Source organism: Panulirus ornatus, chromosome 22 (genome assembly GCF_036320965.1).
Source record: "Panulirus ornatus isolate Po-2019 chromosome 22, ASM3632096v1, whole genome shotgun sequence".
NCBI lineage: Eukaryota > Metazoa > Arthropoda > Malacostraca > Decapoda > Palinuridae > Panulirus > Panulirus ornatus.
The window spans coordinates 8,174,730-8,189,541 of NC_092245.1; the positions used below are offsets into that span (position 1 = coordinate 8,174,730).

The 14,812-nt window shown below is 39.9% G+C and overlaps 1 protein-coding gene across 1 annotated transcript in view; it reads right to left on the bottom strand.

Moving 5' to 3' along the window:
• Positions 1-14,812, bottom strand: part of LOC139756521 (malectin-A) — a 59,301-nt gene that overhangs the window by 30,292 nt on the left and 14,197 nt on the right. The window contains exon 3 of the mRNA XM_071675993.1: positions 10,035-10,160. Within this exon, the coding sequence (XP_071532094.1) occupies positions 10,035-10,160 (126 nt within the window). The remainder of the gene's footprint in view (positions 1-10,034; positions 10,161-14,812) is intronic.

Genomic DNA, 14,812 nt, shown 5'->3' on the forward strand with positions numbered 1-14,812 from the left:
AGCTTTCAAAACTTACATTTCTCCCCTCTGCAGTCTGTCCCGGAACCATGAAAGCATATCAACATAAAGAAGAAAAGTTTACAGAAAATTTTTCAAAAAAAGGAAACTAAACACAAAAGTGAAAAATATTGGTGACCCAAAAGTACACTTGTACCAGTCTCTCCTGAAGGAAGAATCCCAAGAGCCACACTAGATAGATCAACAATATCTAAACTATGATACCATCTGATAAAGGTCATAGAAGAGTGCCAAATACCCAATTTTCTACATTCATCCCTTGCCTACCATGGTTTTGCACAACATGGATCTGAGTACACATGAGAATAATCAATACCATTTTGCCAACCATAACAACAAGACTTAAGTATCCAAGGTTATCCAAAGCACCATTAAAACTTTATCTGTGCACTAGGTGAGTGTCCTGTGGCTGTGGGCTATTTGTAGCCTATTCCAGCAGACCAATTCTGCTTGAAAGCAACTGCAGGAGTGTCATAACCTGGTTGTGTTGCTAGGGTAAGCATTGCAATAGCCTTTTTGTGTAGCAGAGCTGATTGACTACTTTGTGGGAGTAAGAATGCACAGCATTAGGAATGAACCATACTATTGCTTTACATCATTTCTTCATACTTTTACTCAATAAGCATATTGTTTTAGAAGCACATGTCTTTAATGAAGCACTCTTCTTAACCCACCACTTTCCATAAGCTTTGTACCTTGCCTACCAAAGTTTTGTTAACCAAGCAACACAACCCCAGTGGATAGCATGAGAAAGCATTTCCTCCAGTAAAGGTTTCAGAGAAAGGCTAAAACAGAGGGCAGGGCACCTTTCTCACACCAGGTTGAGCAACAAAATTAATTTCTTAATCCATGGAGGGATACTCCTTGTTAGAAGGGCTTTCAGTTTCAGGGTAACCAATAAATAGTTCCTTCAATAATCTCTCCTAATGTTCAAAAGGTATCTAAGAGATTTAACAGCATATAAGGCATAATGCTTGATGAAGTCAGGCAACATTTGATGACAAAAGGGCTATTTCTGAATTCGATCATTTCATTCTTAGCCATAAATCTAGTTTTGGGGTTTATTTTCACCCAGAAAAGTTTGTCACCATGGACATACTGTATAATTCACTTACTTTCCTCTCAAAGCCCAAGAACATAAAAAGTTTTCAAAGGAAGATGTTGAGAAGCTAAACTACCAGAAGAACAAATAGAGAGTAAAAGTTCTAAGACTTCTGAAAACTCCCACTTGGCTAGTCTGCTGAGAGAAAGATCAGATAAGTTTATCCCACACAGGGCCTGTCAGATTAATAACAAAACTCAAGAGACAGAGCTTCTTAAAGTGTTACTAGCATTATTCTTGCTGTGAATAAAGTTTGAAACAACCTCCAAATGTGAGGCTTTAGTCATATCTGACAATTAGATCCTTTGGGAAGGACTGAAAGGCTCCAGACCAATTGGTACTGCCTTTCAGTACAACAAATGCTATGTAAAAGATAATCTGTTGGGCATTATCCAAACCTCTGCTTGTAAGTGTTTGTGAAAATCCATTTGTGTAATTACCAGAATCCAAAACTTTCTGCATAGGGTCCTGCTAAAAAAAAAAAAAAAAAAAAAAGGTGTTCTAGAAAAGACAGGTATCAAAAAAGGAGTAATAGTTTTGATGAAGGAGTCTCTGGCAATGGGGCTGTTTGTCCCACTTTGCAGCTACTAGTATTACTAAACCCCCAATTCCAGCTATTTTCATAATTTTTCCTAAAAGATGTACTAGGGAAAAAGATAAGTCAAATTCCAATAATTCCAATCCAAAGACAGAATGTCTGCTGCAACTGCCCAGCACATCTAAAACTGGAGGTACACATGTTGGTAATAACACAATGCTTTTGGTGGCAGAGATCCACCTGTAGTGTTATTCCTAAAGAATCTAATTCAAACCCTTCTTTTAAAGGCATTTCTGTGAACATCATGTTTGACCTCAATAGGACATCTGCTCAGACACTGCATACTCCTTAGAGATAATAAGCTTGGAGAAAAAGAGCTTTGGACATAGCCGGGGATCAAATCTTTTCCACAGTTTAAGACAGTCATGGACTTGCAAGAGCCTTTATTCATCAGCCAACAGACAGAAATAGTGCTATCCAACAGAAATGAAGTTCCTTTCCTGAGATTCAAGACATTCTAGAAGACAAAAACTTATGGGACTAACAGCTATTCATCTTAATATGAAAGGACTTTTTTCCTTCCATAAAAGGGCCCACACCTACATGACTTTCCAAAGAAGAGAATCCCCATCCTCATTTCAACATATCCATGCAAACCATACATTGCTGGACATCTCCACAGCATTGATTTTTTAAATTCTCTACATCACACCAACAAACTTAGGATTCATAAAGTTCCAGGGAAGTGTTTTTAGAGGATCTCTGCTTTCTCCAAGAAAGAATCTGTTTACCAGGGAGGGATCCTTTTCAGCCTTCAGCAAAACTGAACTTTCCTAGAAGCTGGGCCAATTAATGTCAAAACAGTATGTCTGGGACCACAGGAAAAATAATTGCACTGCATTGTCCAGAGCTTTGTCCTCAAAAAGACAAAGATTGCCAATCTAAATTTCTCCAGTTTATTCCTAACTTGGCACATTATTCCTTTCAACTTGAAATCAAAAGGGCAACGAGGTAAGCCAGTTATTATGGAAATTCTGGAATCAACCCCCATCTGACAAGGAGGCATTTTGAGGGGAACCTGAACCAAAACCTAACTCAATGTCATTGAAAGACTGCCTTGAAAAGGCACCTCTGCCTCCAGCAAAGTTAGATTTGGTTGCACAATGGTTCTTCCCTGACAGAGAGAAATGCTATATATTCTTTTTCTTTCATGCATATTTGCCAATTCCCGCACTAGCGAGGTAGTGTTAGGAACAGAGGACTGAGCCTTTGAGTGAATATCCTCACTTGGCCCCTTCTCTGTTCCTTCTTTTGGAAAATTAAAAATGGGAGGGGAGGATTTCCAGCCCCTGCTCCCTCCCCTTTTAGTCGCCTTCTACGACATGCAGGGAATACGTGGGAAGTATTCTTTCTCCCGTCCCCAGGGATAGACATACTATACATATATATTTATGCATCATTAAACACCAACCAAAGAACACATACAGTACACCATTTTCCAAATAAACTGAATAATAAATATAACAGAAAAGAAAGAAAAATGACACTGATCCATGGGGTAGACAATCCAACCTGGTAGCAGATGTCTTGCCAGTATAAAATCCACAAAAATTATGTGCTCTTGGGTGGCCACGAGGAATAGGTAATTGATATCATCTCTGAGGAGGTCTCTAACTGGACTAGAGTATGCTCAAAATGAGTAAACCACCACTACTATGCTTGAGTGGATTGTGAGGGGTAGGGAAGACCAGTACTTCCTTTTCAGAAACACTGAGGATTGGTAGGACCCAACTCCAATATTCAAAAGGAACATCATAGAGAATCACTCATGCTTGTGGGATGAACCACAAAGATGTAAAAGAGGTTAAAGAGACAAAGAATAATAGTGAGAAATAGAAAGAGTCTTAGCATTTTTGTGAGAGGAAAACCTCTCTGGAAGAACACAGCTCTTAGGAATAATATCAGAGGTTACAGCACCTGAAATTTTATTGGAACGGCAGAGAAAAAGCAGCAGAAATCACAGCAGTCCACACTTCCATTTGACACACAGTATAAGTGGGTGAGGAAAGGGAGGTACACAAGGAAGCAGTGTTGCATCTGCGAGAGATGCATGTGGCATGTAAAAGGTGGAAGATTGGCACATCAAAAAGGGTGGTAAGTAGTGAAATGAAAAAGTAAAATTACTACTGACAGAGATCACTGAGGCATTTGGGCAGTACTCATATGGAAGGAGTGCAAATGATTGAGGGATGTATAAAAGAAAGTAGCAAGGGGTCATGAGATAGGTGCATGGGTTGAAAAAGAAGGCAAATGGGTGCTGGAGTGAGTGAATATTAGTAAACTTTAAGCAGATGAGATATTTTGGAAGGAGTTAATATTGTGCAAAAACTGAGAAAACAGAAAGGAACATTGATGAAGGTGGAAAAAGGAGTAATGGTATCATGTATATGGATTGAGTATTTTGAAGGACTGTTCAATGTGCTTGATGATTTCGTGGCAGATGCAAGGTGTCTGGGTTGAGGTGGTATGAGAAGTAAGAGTCCTCGAGAGTTATGCAAGGTGAGAGTCATGGAGAGTGGTTTGGCAAAGAGAGAAGTAGCAACAGACTTACATATGATGAAACATGGTAAGGTAGCTGGAGAGCAAGAAACTGTAGCTGAATTTATTAAGACAGGGGGTGAATGTTTTGCTGATTGGTCAGTAAGGATCTTTAATGTATGTACTGATCATGGTGAGGTGCCTGAAGATTGGTGAAATGAATGTATAGTACCAAAGTATAAAGGCAAAAGGGATGAAAGTGAGTATTCAAACTACAGATGTAAGAGTTTCTTAAGTATACCTGATAAGTCGCATGGGATGGCAGTAATTCAGAAGGTGAAGGCATGTACAAAATATCAGATTGGGGAGGAAAAATGTGGTTTCAGAATATGTAGAGGATTTGTGTATCACGAGTTTGCCTTAAGGCATTTATGAGTTTGGAGAAAGCATATCATAGGGCTAATTAAGATGCCTTATGGAAGGTTTTAAGAATATATGGTGTGGAAAGAAAGCTGCTAGAAGCAGTGAGAGGTTTTTATCAAGGGTGTAAGGTATATTGGCTGTTTAATGAATCTATGGATGGGGTGGTAAGGGAGATAAATGAAGTGGTCTTGCAGGGAGTGAAGGGACATGGGAAATGTTTGCTGAGGACACAGCAGTGGTGAAAGATTCAATTTAGAAACTGCAAAAGTTGGTGGATAAGTTTGAGAGTGTATAAATGGAGTAAATGTGAATAAAAGCAAAGTAATAGGTTTGACAAGGTAGAGGAACAGGTTGGCTGGGGAATGAGTCTGAATGGAGAAATTAAGTATTTTAGATACCCGGGAGTGGACATGGCCACAAATGGCTCCATGGAAGTGGAAGTGAGTCACAGGATGGGTGAGGGGACAAAAGGTGTAGAGGCAATGAAGAATGTGTGGAAAGAAAGGCTGTTATCTGAAAGGGCAAAAATGGATAAGTATGAAGATATAGCAGTCCCATTAATGTTATAAAGATGCAAGGCATGGGATATAGAAGAGGATGTATGAAGGAGGGTGGATTTGTTGGATGGAAATGAAAGGCTTGAGGATAATATGTGGTGTGGTGTTTGATCAAGTAAGTGATAGAAGGGTAATAGAGAGGTGTGGTAATAAAGAGAGTGCACCTGAGATAGCTGAAGAGGGTGTGCTGAAATGGTTTGGACATATGGAAAGAATGAGTGAGGAGAGGGTTCCAAAGAGGATATATTTGTCAGAGGTGGAGGGAACAAGAAGAGAGTGACCTAACTAGAGATGAAAGGATGGAGTGAAAAACACTTTGAATGATTAGAGCCTGAGCATGTAGGAGGATCAGAGAGAACAGGAATGATGTCCTAAAAAGGGGTCAACAGGCTGTCAATAGATAGAACCAGAGCTTGTGAGGTGGTTGGGGGAACCTTGGAAAGGTCTATGGAGCCTGGCTGTATATACAGGGATATGGTATCAGTGCATTATACATAACAGCAAGAGAATGGATATTAGCAAATACAGCCTTTCTCTGTCTGTTCTTGGCACAACCTGATTAACGTAGGAAACATCAATCACTTATGAAAATAATAAAAATAACAATAATGATTGGGAGATGTATAAGAGAAAGTGGTAGGAGGTCAAGAGGAAGGTGTAAGGATTGAAAAAGAGGACAAATGAGAACTGGGGTGAGATAGTATCATTAAACATTGGGGAGGATAAAAGATGTTTTGGAAGGAGGTAATAATGTGCAATAGACAAAGAAAATAAATGGGGACATTGATGAAGGAGCAAAAGGGGAAGGAATAACAAGTAGTATTGGAGTGAGGAGGACATGGAGTGAGTATTTTGAAGGGCTGTTAAATAAGTCTGATGATAGATTGGCTGATGTAGGGTGTTTAGGTGGGTGTGGTATGCAAAGTGAGAGTCAGGAAGGTGGTTTTGTGAGAAGGAAAGAAGTGGTGACTGCCTTGTGGAAGAAAAAATCTGGTACGGCAGCAGGATTGGATGGTATTGCAGTTGAATCTATTGAGAGAGGGGGTGACTGTGTTGTTTAGTTGGTAAGGAGATTCAGTGCATGTATGGATCATGGTAAAGTGCCTGAGGATTGACAGAATGCATGTATAGTGCCACTGTATAAAAGCAAAGGGGATAAAGGTAAGTATTCAAACTAGAGGCATATGTTTGTTGAGTATACCAGGAAATTCATATGGGAAGGTATTGACTGAAAGGGTGAAGGCATGTACAGAGCATCAGATTGGGGAGAAGCAGTGTGGTTTCAGACGAGGTAGAGGTTGTGTGGATCAGGTCTTTGAAGAATGTATGTGAGAAATACTTAGAAAACCAGATGGATTTGTATGTTGCATTTATGGATCTGAAGAAGGCACATGATATGGTTGATAGAGATGCCTTGTGGAAGTTACTAAGAATATAGGGTGTGGAAGGTAAGCTACTAGAAGCAGTGAGAAGTTATCATAAAAGGTGTAAGGAGTGTGTACATGTAGGAAGAGAGGGGGAGTGATTGGCTCCCAGTGAAAGTCGGTCTGCGGCAAGGGTGTCTGATGTCACCATGGTTGTTTTATTTGTTTAGGGAGATAAATGCAAAAGTTTTAGAGAGAAGGAAGAGTATGCAGTCTGTTGAGGATGAGAGGGCTTGGGAAGTGGGTCAATTGTCATTTGATGATGATACAGCACTGCAGGCTTATTCACATGAGAAACTGCAGACATCAGTGACTGAGTTTGGAAAAGTCTGTGAAAGGAGAAAGCTGAGAGAAAATGTGAATAAGAGCAAGGTTATTAGGTTCAGTAGGGTTGAGAGACAAGTTAGGTGGATGTAAGTTTGAATGGAGATAAACTGGAGGAAGTGAAGTGTTTCACATATCTGGGAGTGGACTTGGCAGCAAATGGTACCAGGAAAGTTGATGTGTCACAGGTTGGGGGGGGGATGTTCTGGAAGGATGAAAAACATGCAAAAAGAGTGAACACTACATCGGGGAGCAAAAATCGTTAATACTGGAGTTGACATGCTGTCAGTGGACTGAACCAAGGTATGAGAAATGTCTGAGGTAAACCATGGAAAGGTCTATGGGGCCTTGGTAAGGAACTGTGGTTTCAGTGCATTACATATGACAGCTAGAGACTGAGTGTGAATGAATGAGGCCTTTTTTGTCCATTTTCCTGGCGCTACCTCACTGACCAAGAGGTGGCGATGCTGTTTCCTATGGGGCACGGTGGTGCCAGGAATGGATGAAGGCAAGCAAGTATGAATATGTACATGTGAATTTATGTATATGTCTGTGTATGTGTATCTATATGCATGTTTGAGTATATGTTGAATGTATGTATTTATATGTGTATGTATGTATACAAGTGGATGGATCTTTCTTTGTCTGTTTCCTAGTGCTACCTTGCTGATGCGAAAAACAACAATCAAGTACAACAAATAAATATGATAATAAAAAATTATATCCCAGGGGATAGGGGCGAAAAAATAATTATCCTTGCATCTTCTTCATGTTACAGAAAGTGACTTAGACGGGTGGAATTATGAAGTTGGAAATAATTTCCTCCTCTACTATTACTTGCCAAAATACAGAACATAGGAAGGAGAAAAATTTTGGACTTTTTCCTCTAAAGCTTAATTATCTTTCTTGTCACTATCTCTTTAATGCAGGAAATAGCAAAAAAAAAAAAAAAAAAAAAAGAGAGAAAGAAAGAAGGATTATGTGAGATGGAGGAGACCATACTGGAGATGGAAAGATGGAGTAAAAAGGTTCTGAGTACTCAGGACTTAAATATGCAGGATGGTGAAAGGTATGCATGGAATAGAATGGACTACAGTGATGCAGCATACAGGTGGTAATATCCTGTCAATGGACTGATTTAAGGCATAAGAGCAGCTGAGGGAAACTACAAAGGGGTCTGTTGGGCCTGGTTGTGGATGTGGATGTGGTGCCTTGCGAATACAGCTAGAGAATGGAGGTGACTGAATGACACCTTTCCTTCATCTGTTCCTAGTGCTATCTCGTTAATGCAGGTAGCAGCAAACAAGGTATGAAAGAAATAATAATACTAACAATAATAATATACATATAAATATATCCTGCACTGCCAACCCAATCCAGTCATAAACACCACCCCAGCAGATATACACCTATCTAAACCTATACTCCCCAGGTATATCCAAGTTAAGGGAACCTCGTGTCAACAATGTTCTGGAAATCTCTCTCTCTAGCATTACAAACACTATTTCTTCACCTCAAGACCCCACAAGCACATGAAAATACAACCTTCACACCAAAGATGCTGAGCACCTACTCTGCAGTTCTCCAGCATTTAACCCACAAAGATGCACATACCACATCACCAAGCTTTTTCATCTATGGTCCCACCCAGTGAACACTGCTGGCTTACTAAGTCCTGAAAGCAGGAAGACAGGACATATTACGTATATACATCCATGAGGATGAGGAGACAGAATACTTCCCGCATATTCCCTGCATGTCATAGAAGGCAACTAAAAGGGGTAGGAGAAGGGGGCAGGAAATCCTCCCCTCCAGTTCTTACTTCTCCAAAAGAAGGAACAGATATAGGGGCTGAGTGAGGATTTTCCCTCTAAGGCACAGTCCTCCATTCTTGACGCTACCTTGCAACATGGGCAATGGTGAATATACATGAAAAAATATACGCGTATATCAAAGACACACAGATGATCAGCTACTGACATAGACAGACAAATACTGACACAGAGAGACAGACACAGACAAATCAAGATATATTAATGGACTATAATCTCTCTTACCCAGACATATTTGATTAAAACTCACTCATAAACAAAATAAATTCAAAAACAAAATTCTTACTTTTTGGCTTAAGTTAATGATTAGAAAAAATACAGAGAAATGTCCACTTATCAATTTTTTTTTCAGTTTGCATAAGTATTTTCAGTAACAAGTGTTCCAACATGAGTAACTTTTGCATCAATTACTAAAAAACTCATTAGCCTGAAATATTATTTGGCTAAGTAATTCTTCTAAAATCAAAATTGATAAACTTGTGGACCACATAATTTTTTTTCTCACGAGGGTACTCAGCCATGGTAGATCATGTGCTTGAGCATGATATTCTACCTGGATATGGGAGGAACCAACCAGATTACCTATTATAGGACCAGAGACTACCTGCTCCTCCTTTTCCCATGATGCCTCCCCTCTTCCACACAGCAGGATCAAAGCACCTTATTTCTTTTGGTGTAATACTAAGTATAAAGAGGGAGAAAATTATGTCTAAAGCATGCAACAAACCTGGGCGGGAGAAAAGGCATGAAGAAAACTTATTTCATTTTAAAAGAACAGTAGAAAACATCATATAAATTCGAAAGTCATGTCTCTGAAAATGTTGTAAAAAGGAATGCGAAATGGACAAGCAGCAAATTATCATGAAAATTTGAGTCATTCACTGAGTCCCTTAAGCAGTGCTACTGCTTGGCAAGCATCACCTGTAACATTCTATACCTACTCTACCATCAGTGGGCTGCCTGTAACCCAACCAGTCAACATTCCTGCTGTTCATGGTAAGTACCCTTTTTTTTTTTTTGAGAGCATTTAACTGAACAGCTCTTTGTTCACTACTGTTTGTAAACAATATCAATTCAAAGACAACCCATAACATTAACTCTGGGAACCAATAATTTCCGGACATAGTTTCAGCCAAAAATTATTCTCCAATATGAAATCCCCACTTAATCAAAACAATCAAAAATAATTAAATTCTGTCAAGTGGTTTGTCTGAAAACGAAAGGCAGGCAGGCAGACTGACAGACATACCTAGATAGAAATAAAGGCCAACAACAAACCTTCTGGTCTGGCGCATTGAAGTACACTTCCGAAAATTTAAGAACAAGAACATAGTCTCCATCCCCTTTAAGGGGAATGTCATATCCAAATGTTGAATGATGGTATCTCTCAGTTTGATACAGCACCTGAAATATAAACATTTAAATTTTACAAAGACTAAAACAAAAGGACTTTTCAAATAAACCAAATGTTAAGTACTTAAATCTCAAAAGAATTTCCATTAAGATTTCTAGAATTATGTTGTAAAACCTGATAATATGAAACTTTTTAATTGGCAAAGAAAATCTATAAAACAAATCATCTGGAAAGTTTCCAAATTACAGTATTAAGTCTCCTCTTCAATGATGACATTATAGTAGTTGCAGAAAACTGATAATTCTAAATTCATTGCCACAATAGTGACTAATCCTGCCTTCATATGACACTATCCTCTCCTATGTCTTCATACCCAGCAACCACTTAGGTGACTGTAGCCATAGCATAATAATTCAGTGGCAGGTGAAGTGACATGCATATGCTTGGCTCAAAAATTAGTCTTCTATGAAATGCAAAATGCACTCTCTGATACAAATAAGTTGAGGATGTAACATGTTAAAGTCAAAATACATTAATCTACCATCACTGAGGATCTTATCCACTTGTCTTAAGCACAGAAAAAAGCCTCTTGATTCCAGAGTTGACAAACAACATAATGTGAATATACTTATCATTTATTTATCATACTTAACCACCGTCTCCCACATTAGCGAAGCAGCAGAAGGAAACAGAAGAGGAATGGCCCAACCCACCCACATACACACATATACATACTTATACATTTCAACGTATACATACATATACAAACACAGACATATACATATATACACATGTACATATCTATACTTGCTGCCTTCATCCATTCCCGTCGCAACCCTGACACACACGAAATAGCATCCCCCCCCTCCAGCGAGGCAGCATCAGGAACAGACAAAAAAGGCCACATTAGTTCGCACACAGTTTCTACCTCTCAAATGTACAGCACCAAAATCACATATACCTATCTACATCCAAGCCCCACAGACCTTTCCATTGCTTACTCCAAATGCTTCATATGCCCTGGTTCAATCCATTGACAGTACGCCGACCCTAGTATACAACATCGTTCCAATTCACTCTATTCCTTGCATGCCTTTCACCATCCTGTTTGTTCAGGAACCAATCGCTCAAAATCATTTTCACTCCAACCTTCCACCTCCACTTTGGTCTCCCACTTCTCCTTCTTACCTCCACCTCTGACATATATATATCCTCTTTGTCAATCTTTCCTCACTCATTCTTTCCATGTGTCCAAACCACTTCAACACACCCTATTTCGCTTTTTCAATTACACTCTTTTTATTACCACACACATCTCTTACCCTTTCATTACTTACTCGATCAAACCACCTCACACCAAATATTGTCCTCAAACATTTTATTTCCAACAAATCCACCCTCCTCCACACAACTCTATCTATAGCACATGCCTCACAACCATATAACATTGTTGGAACCACTATTCCTTCAAACATACCCATTTTTGATCTCCGAGATAACATTTTCGCCTTCAACACATTCTTCAATGCTCCCAGAACCTTCACTCCCTCCCCCCACCCTGTGACTCACTTCCACTTCCATGGTTACATCTGCTGCTAAGTCCACTCCCAGATATCTAAAACACTTCACTTCCTCCAGTTTTTCTCCATTCAATCCTTCCTCCCAATTCACTTGTCCCTCAACCCTACTGAACCTAATAACCTTGTTCTTATTCACATTTACACTCAACTTTCTTCTTTCACACACTTTACCAAACTCAGTCACCAGCTTCTGCAGTTTCTCAATTGAATCAGCCACCAGCGCTGTATCATCAGCGAGCAACAACTGACTCACACCATCCAATCCTTAAACAAATTAAACAACCATGGAGACATCAAGCACCCCTGCCGCAAACCGACATTCACTGGGAACCAATCACTTTCCTCTCTTCCTAGTCATACACATGCCTTCCATCCTTGGTAAAAAATTTTCACTGCTTCTAGCACCTTACCTCCCACACCACATACTCTTAAAACCTTCCACAAAGCATCTGTATCCACCCTATCATATGCCTTCTCCAAATCCATAAATGCTACATACAAATCCAACCATTTTTCTAAGTATTTCTCACATACATTCTTCAAAGCAAACACCTGATCCACAGATACTCTACCACTTCTGAAACCACACCATTCCTCAACAGTCTGATGCTCTGTGAATGCCTTTACCTTCTCAATCAAAACCCTCCCATACAATTTCCCAGGAATAATCAACAACTTATGCCTCTATAATTTGAACACTCACCTTTATCCCCTTTGCCTTTGTACAATGGCACTATGCAAGCATTCTGCCAATCCTCAGACACTTCATCATGATCCATACATACAATGAATATCCTTACCAACCAATCAACAACATAATCACCCCCTTTTTTGATAAATTCCACTGCAATATCATTCAAACCCAATGCCTTGCCGGCTTCCATCTTTCGCAAACCTTTCACTACCTCTTCTCTGTTCACCAAACCATTCTTCCTGACCCTATCACTTTGCACACCACCCCAATAAAACACCCTATATCTGCCACTCTATCACCAAACACATTCAACAAACCTTCAAAATATTCAGTACATCTCCTTCTCACTTCATCACTTCTTGTTATTACCTCCCCATTTGCCCCCTTCACCGATGTTCCCATTTGTTCTCTTGTCTTACGCACTTTATTTGCCTCCTTCCAAAACGTCTTTTCATTCTACCTAAACTGTAATGATATTCTCTCACCCCAACTCTCATTTTCCCTCTTTTTCACCTCTTGCACCCTTCTCTTGACCTCCTGTTACTTTCTTTTATACATCTCTCAGTCATTTGCACTACTTCCCTGCAAAAATCATCCAAATGCCTTTTGCTTCTCTTTCACTACCAATCTTCCTTCTTCATCCCACCACTCACTACCCTTTCTAATCTGCCCACCTCCCACCTTTCTCATACCACATGCATCTTTCGTGCAAGCCATCACTGCTTCCCTAAATACATCCCATTCCTCACCTACTCTCCTTACGTCATTTGCTCTCACCTTTTGCCATTCTACACTCAATCTCTCCTGGTACTTCCTCACACAAGTCTCCTTTCCAAGCTCACTTACTCTTACCAATCTCTTCTCCCCAACATTCTCTCTTCTTTTCTAAAAACCTCTACAAATTCTTAACTTTGCCTCCACAAGATAGTGATCAGACATCCCTCCAGCTGCCCCTCTCAGCACTTTAACATTCAAAAGTCTCTCTTTTACAAGCCTATCAATTAACATGTAATCTAATAACGCCCTCTGGCCATCTTTTTAACTTACATATGGGCACATGGAGAGAATGAGCGAGGAAAGATTGACCAAGAGGATATATGTGTTGGAGGTGGAGGGAACGAGAAGTGGGAGACCAAATTGGAGGTGGAAAGATGGAGTGAAAAAGATTTTGTGTGATCGGGGCCTGAACATGCAGGAGGGTGAAAGGAGGGCAAGGAATAGAGTAAATTGGATCGATGTGGTATACCAGGGTTGATGTGCTGTCAGTGGATTGAATCAAGGCATGTGAAGCGTCTGGGGTAAACCATGGAAAGTTGTGTGGGGCCTGGATGTGGAAAGGGAGCTGTGATTTCCGGCATTATTGCATGACAGCTAGAGACTGAGTGTGAACGAATGGGGCCTTTGTTGTCTTTTCCTAGTGCTACCTCGCACACATGAGGGGGGAGGGGGATGGTATTCCATTTGTGGCGAGGTGGCGATGGGAATGAATAAAGGCAGACAGTGTGAATTGTGTGCATGGGTATATATGTATGTGTCTGTGAGGGTATATATATGTGTACATTGAGATGTATAGGTATGTATATTTGCGTGTGTGGACATGTATGTGTGTACATTGTGTATGGGGGTGGGTTGGGCCATTTCTTTCGTCTGTTTCCTTGCGCTACCTCGCAAATGTGGGAGACAGCGACAAAGCAAAATAAATAAATAAATAAATAATATATGTATACTTATGTACAGATACACCACTGAATTTCTGGCAACTGATAGTTTGGATCCCTCTGTAGTCTGGACAAAATTACGTGAGGGAAATTGAAATTACCGTGGCCACCAGATTAGTTTACTGGGCAGCCACAGATGGAGTTATGTGTAGGGCACGCTTACTTACATTTTTTACACTGCACTTGTTGGTGGTGATACCGCAATTCTGTGAGATTCTTAGCTTATTTTGCTTAAATTTAACCCTAGCCATGGCTTCTAAGACATATGTGAGCGTCAGTCGCAGTGTCAAACGTATATCGATCCAAGATAATGTAGAACTGTTGAAAAAATGGACCGTGGTTTTTCGGTGTGACATCTACAGTCTTGGTTCATCAACTGTTCATGATATAAGAAAGCAAAGGGAGAAAATAATGAAATTCTATGCTGACAGCGATTCCAAGAAGCAAATAACGATTAGAAAAACTATGAAAGATGGTAAGAGTACAGAGCATGATCGAGTGATGATGGAATGGTTTCGACAGCGTCGGAGTGATGAAGTGGACTTGTCAGGTAGCATAATAATGGACCAGACTAAGTTGATCCATAAAGAACTTAAATTACAACATGAGAGTGACTATAGTGAAGGATGGCTTCAAAGATTCAAGAAACGTCATGGAATTTCCATGAAAAAAGTGTGTGGAGAAAAGCAGTCTGCAAATCACAAAGGAGC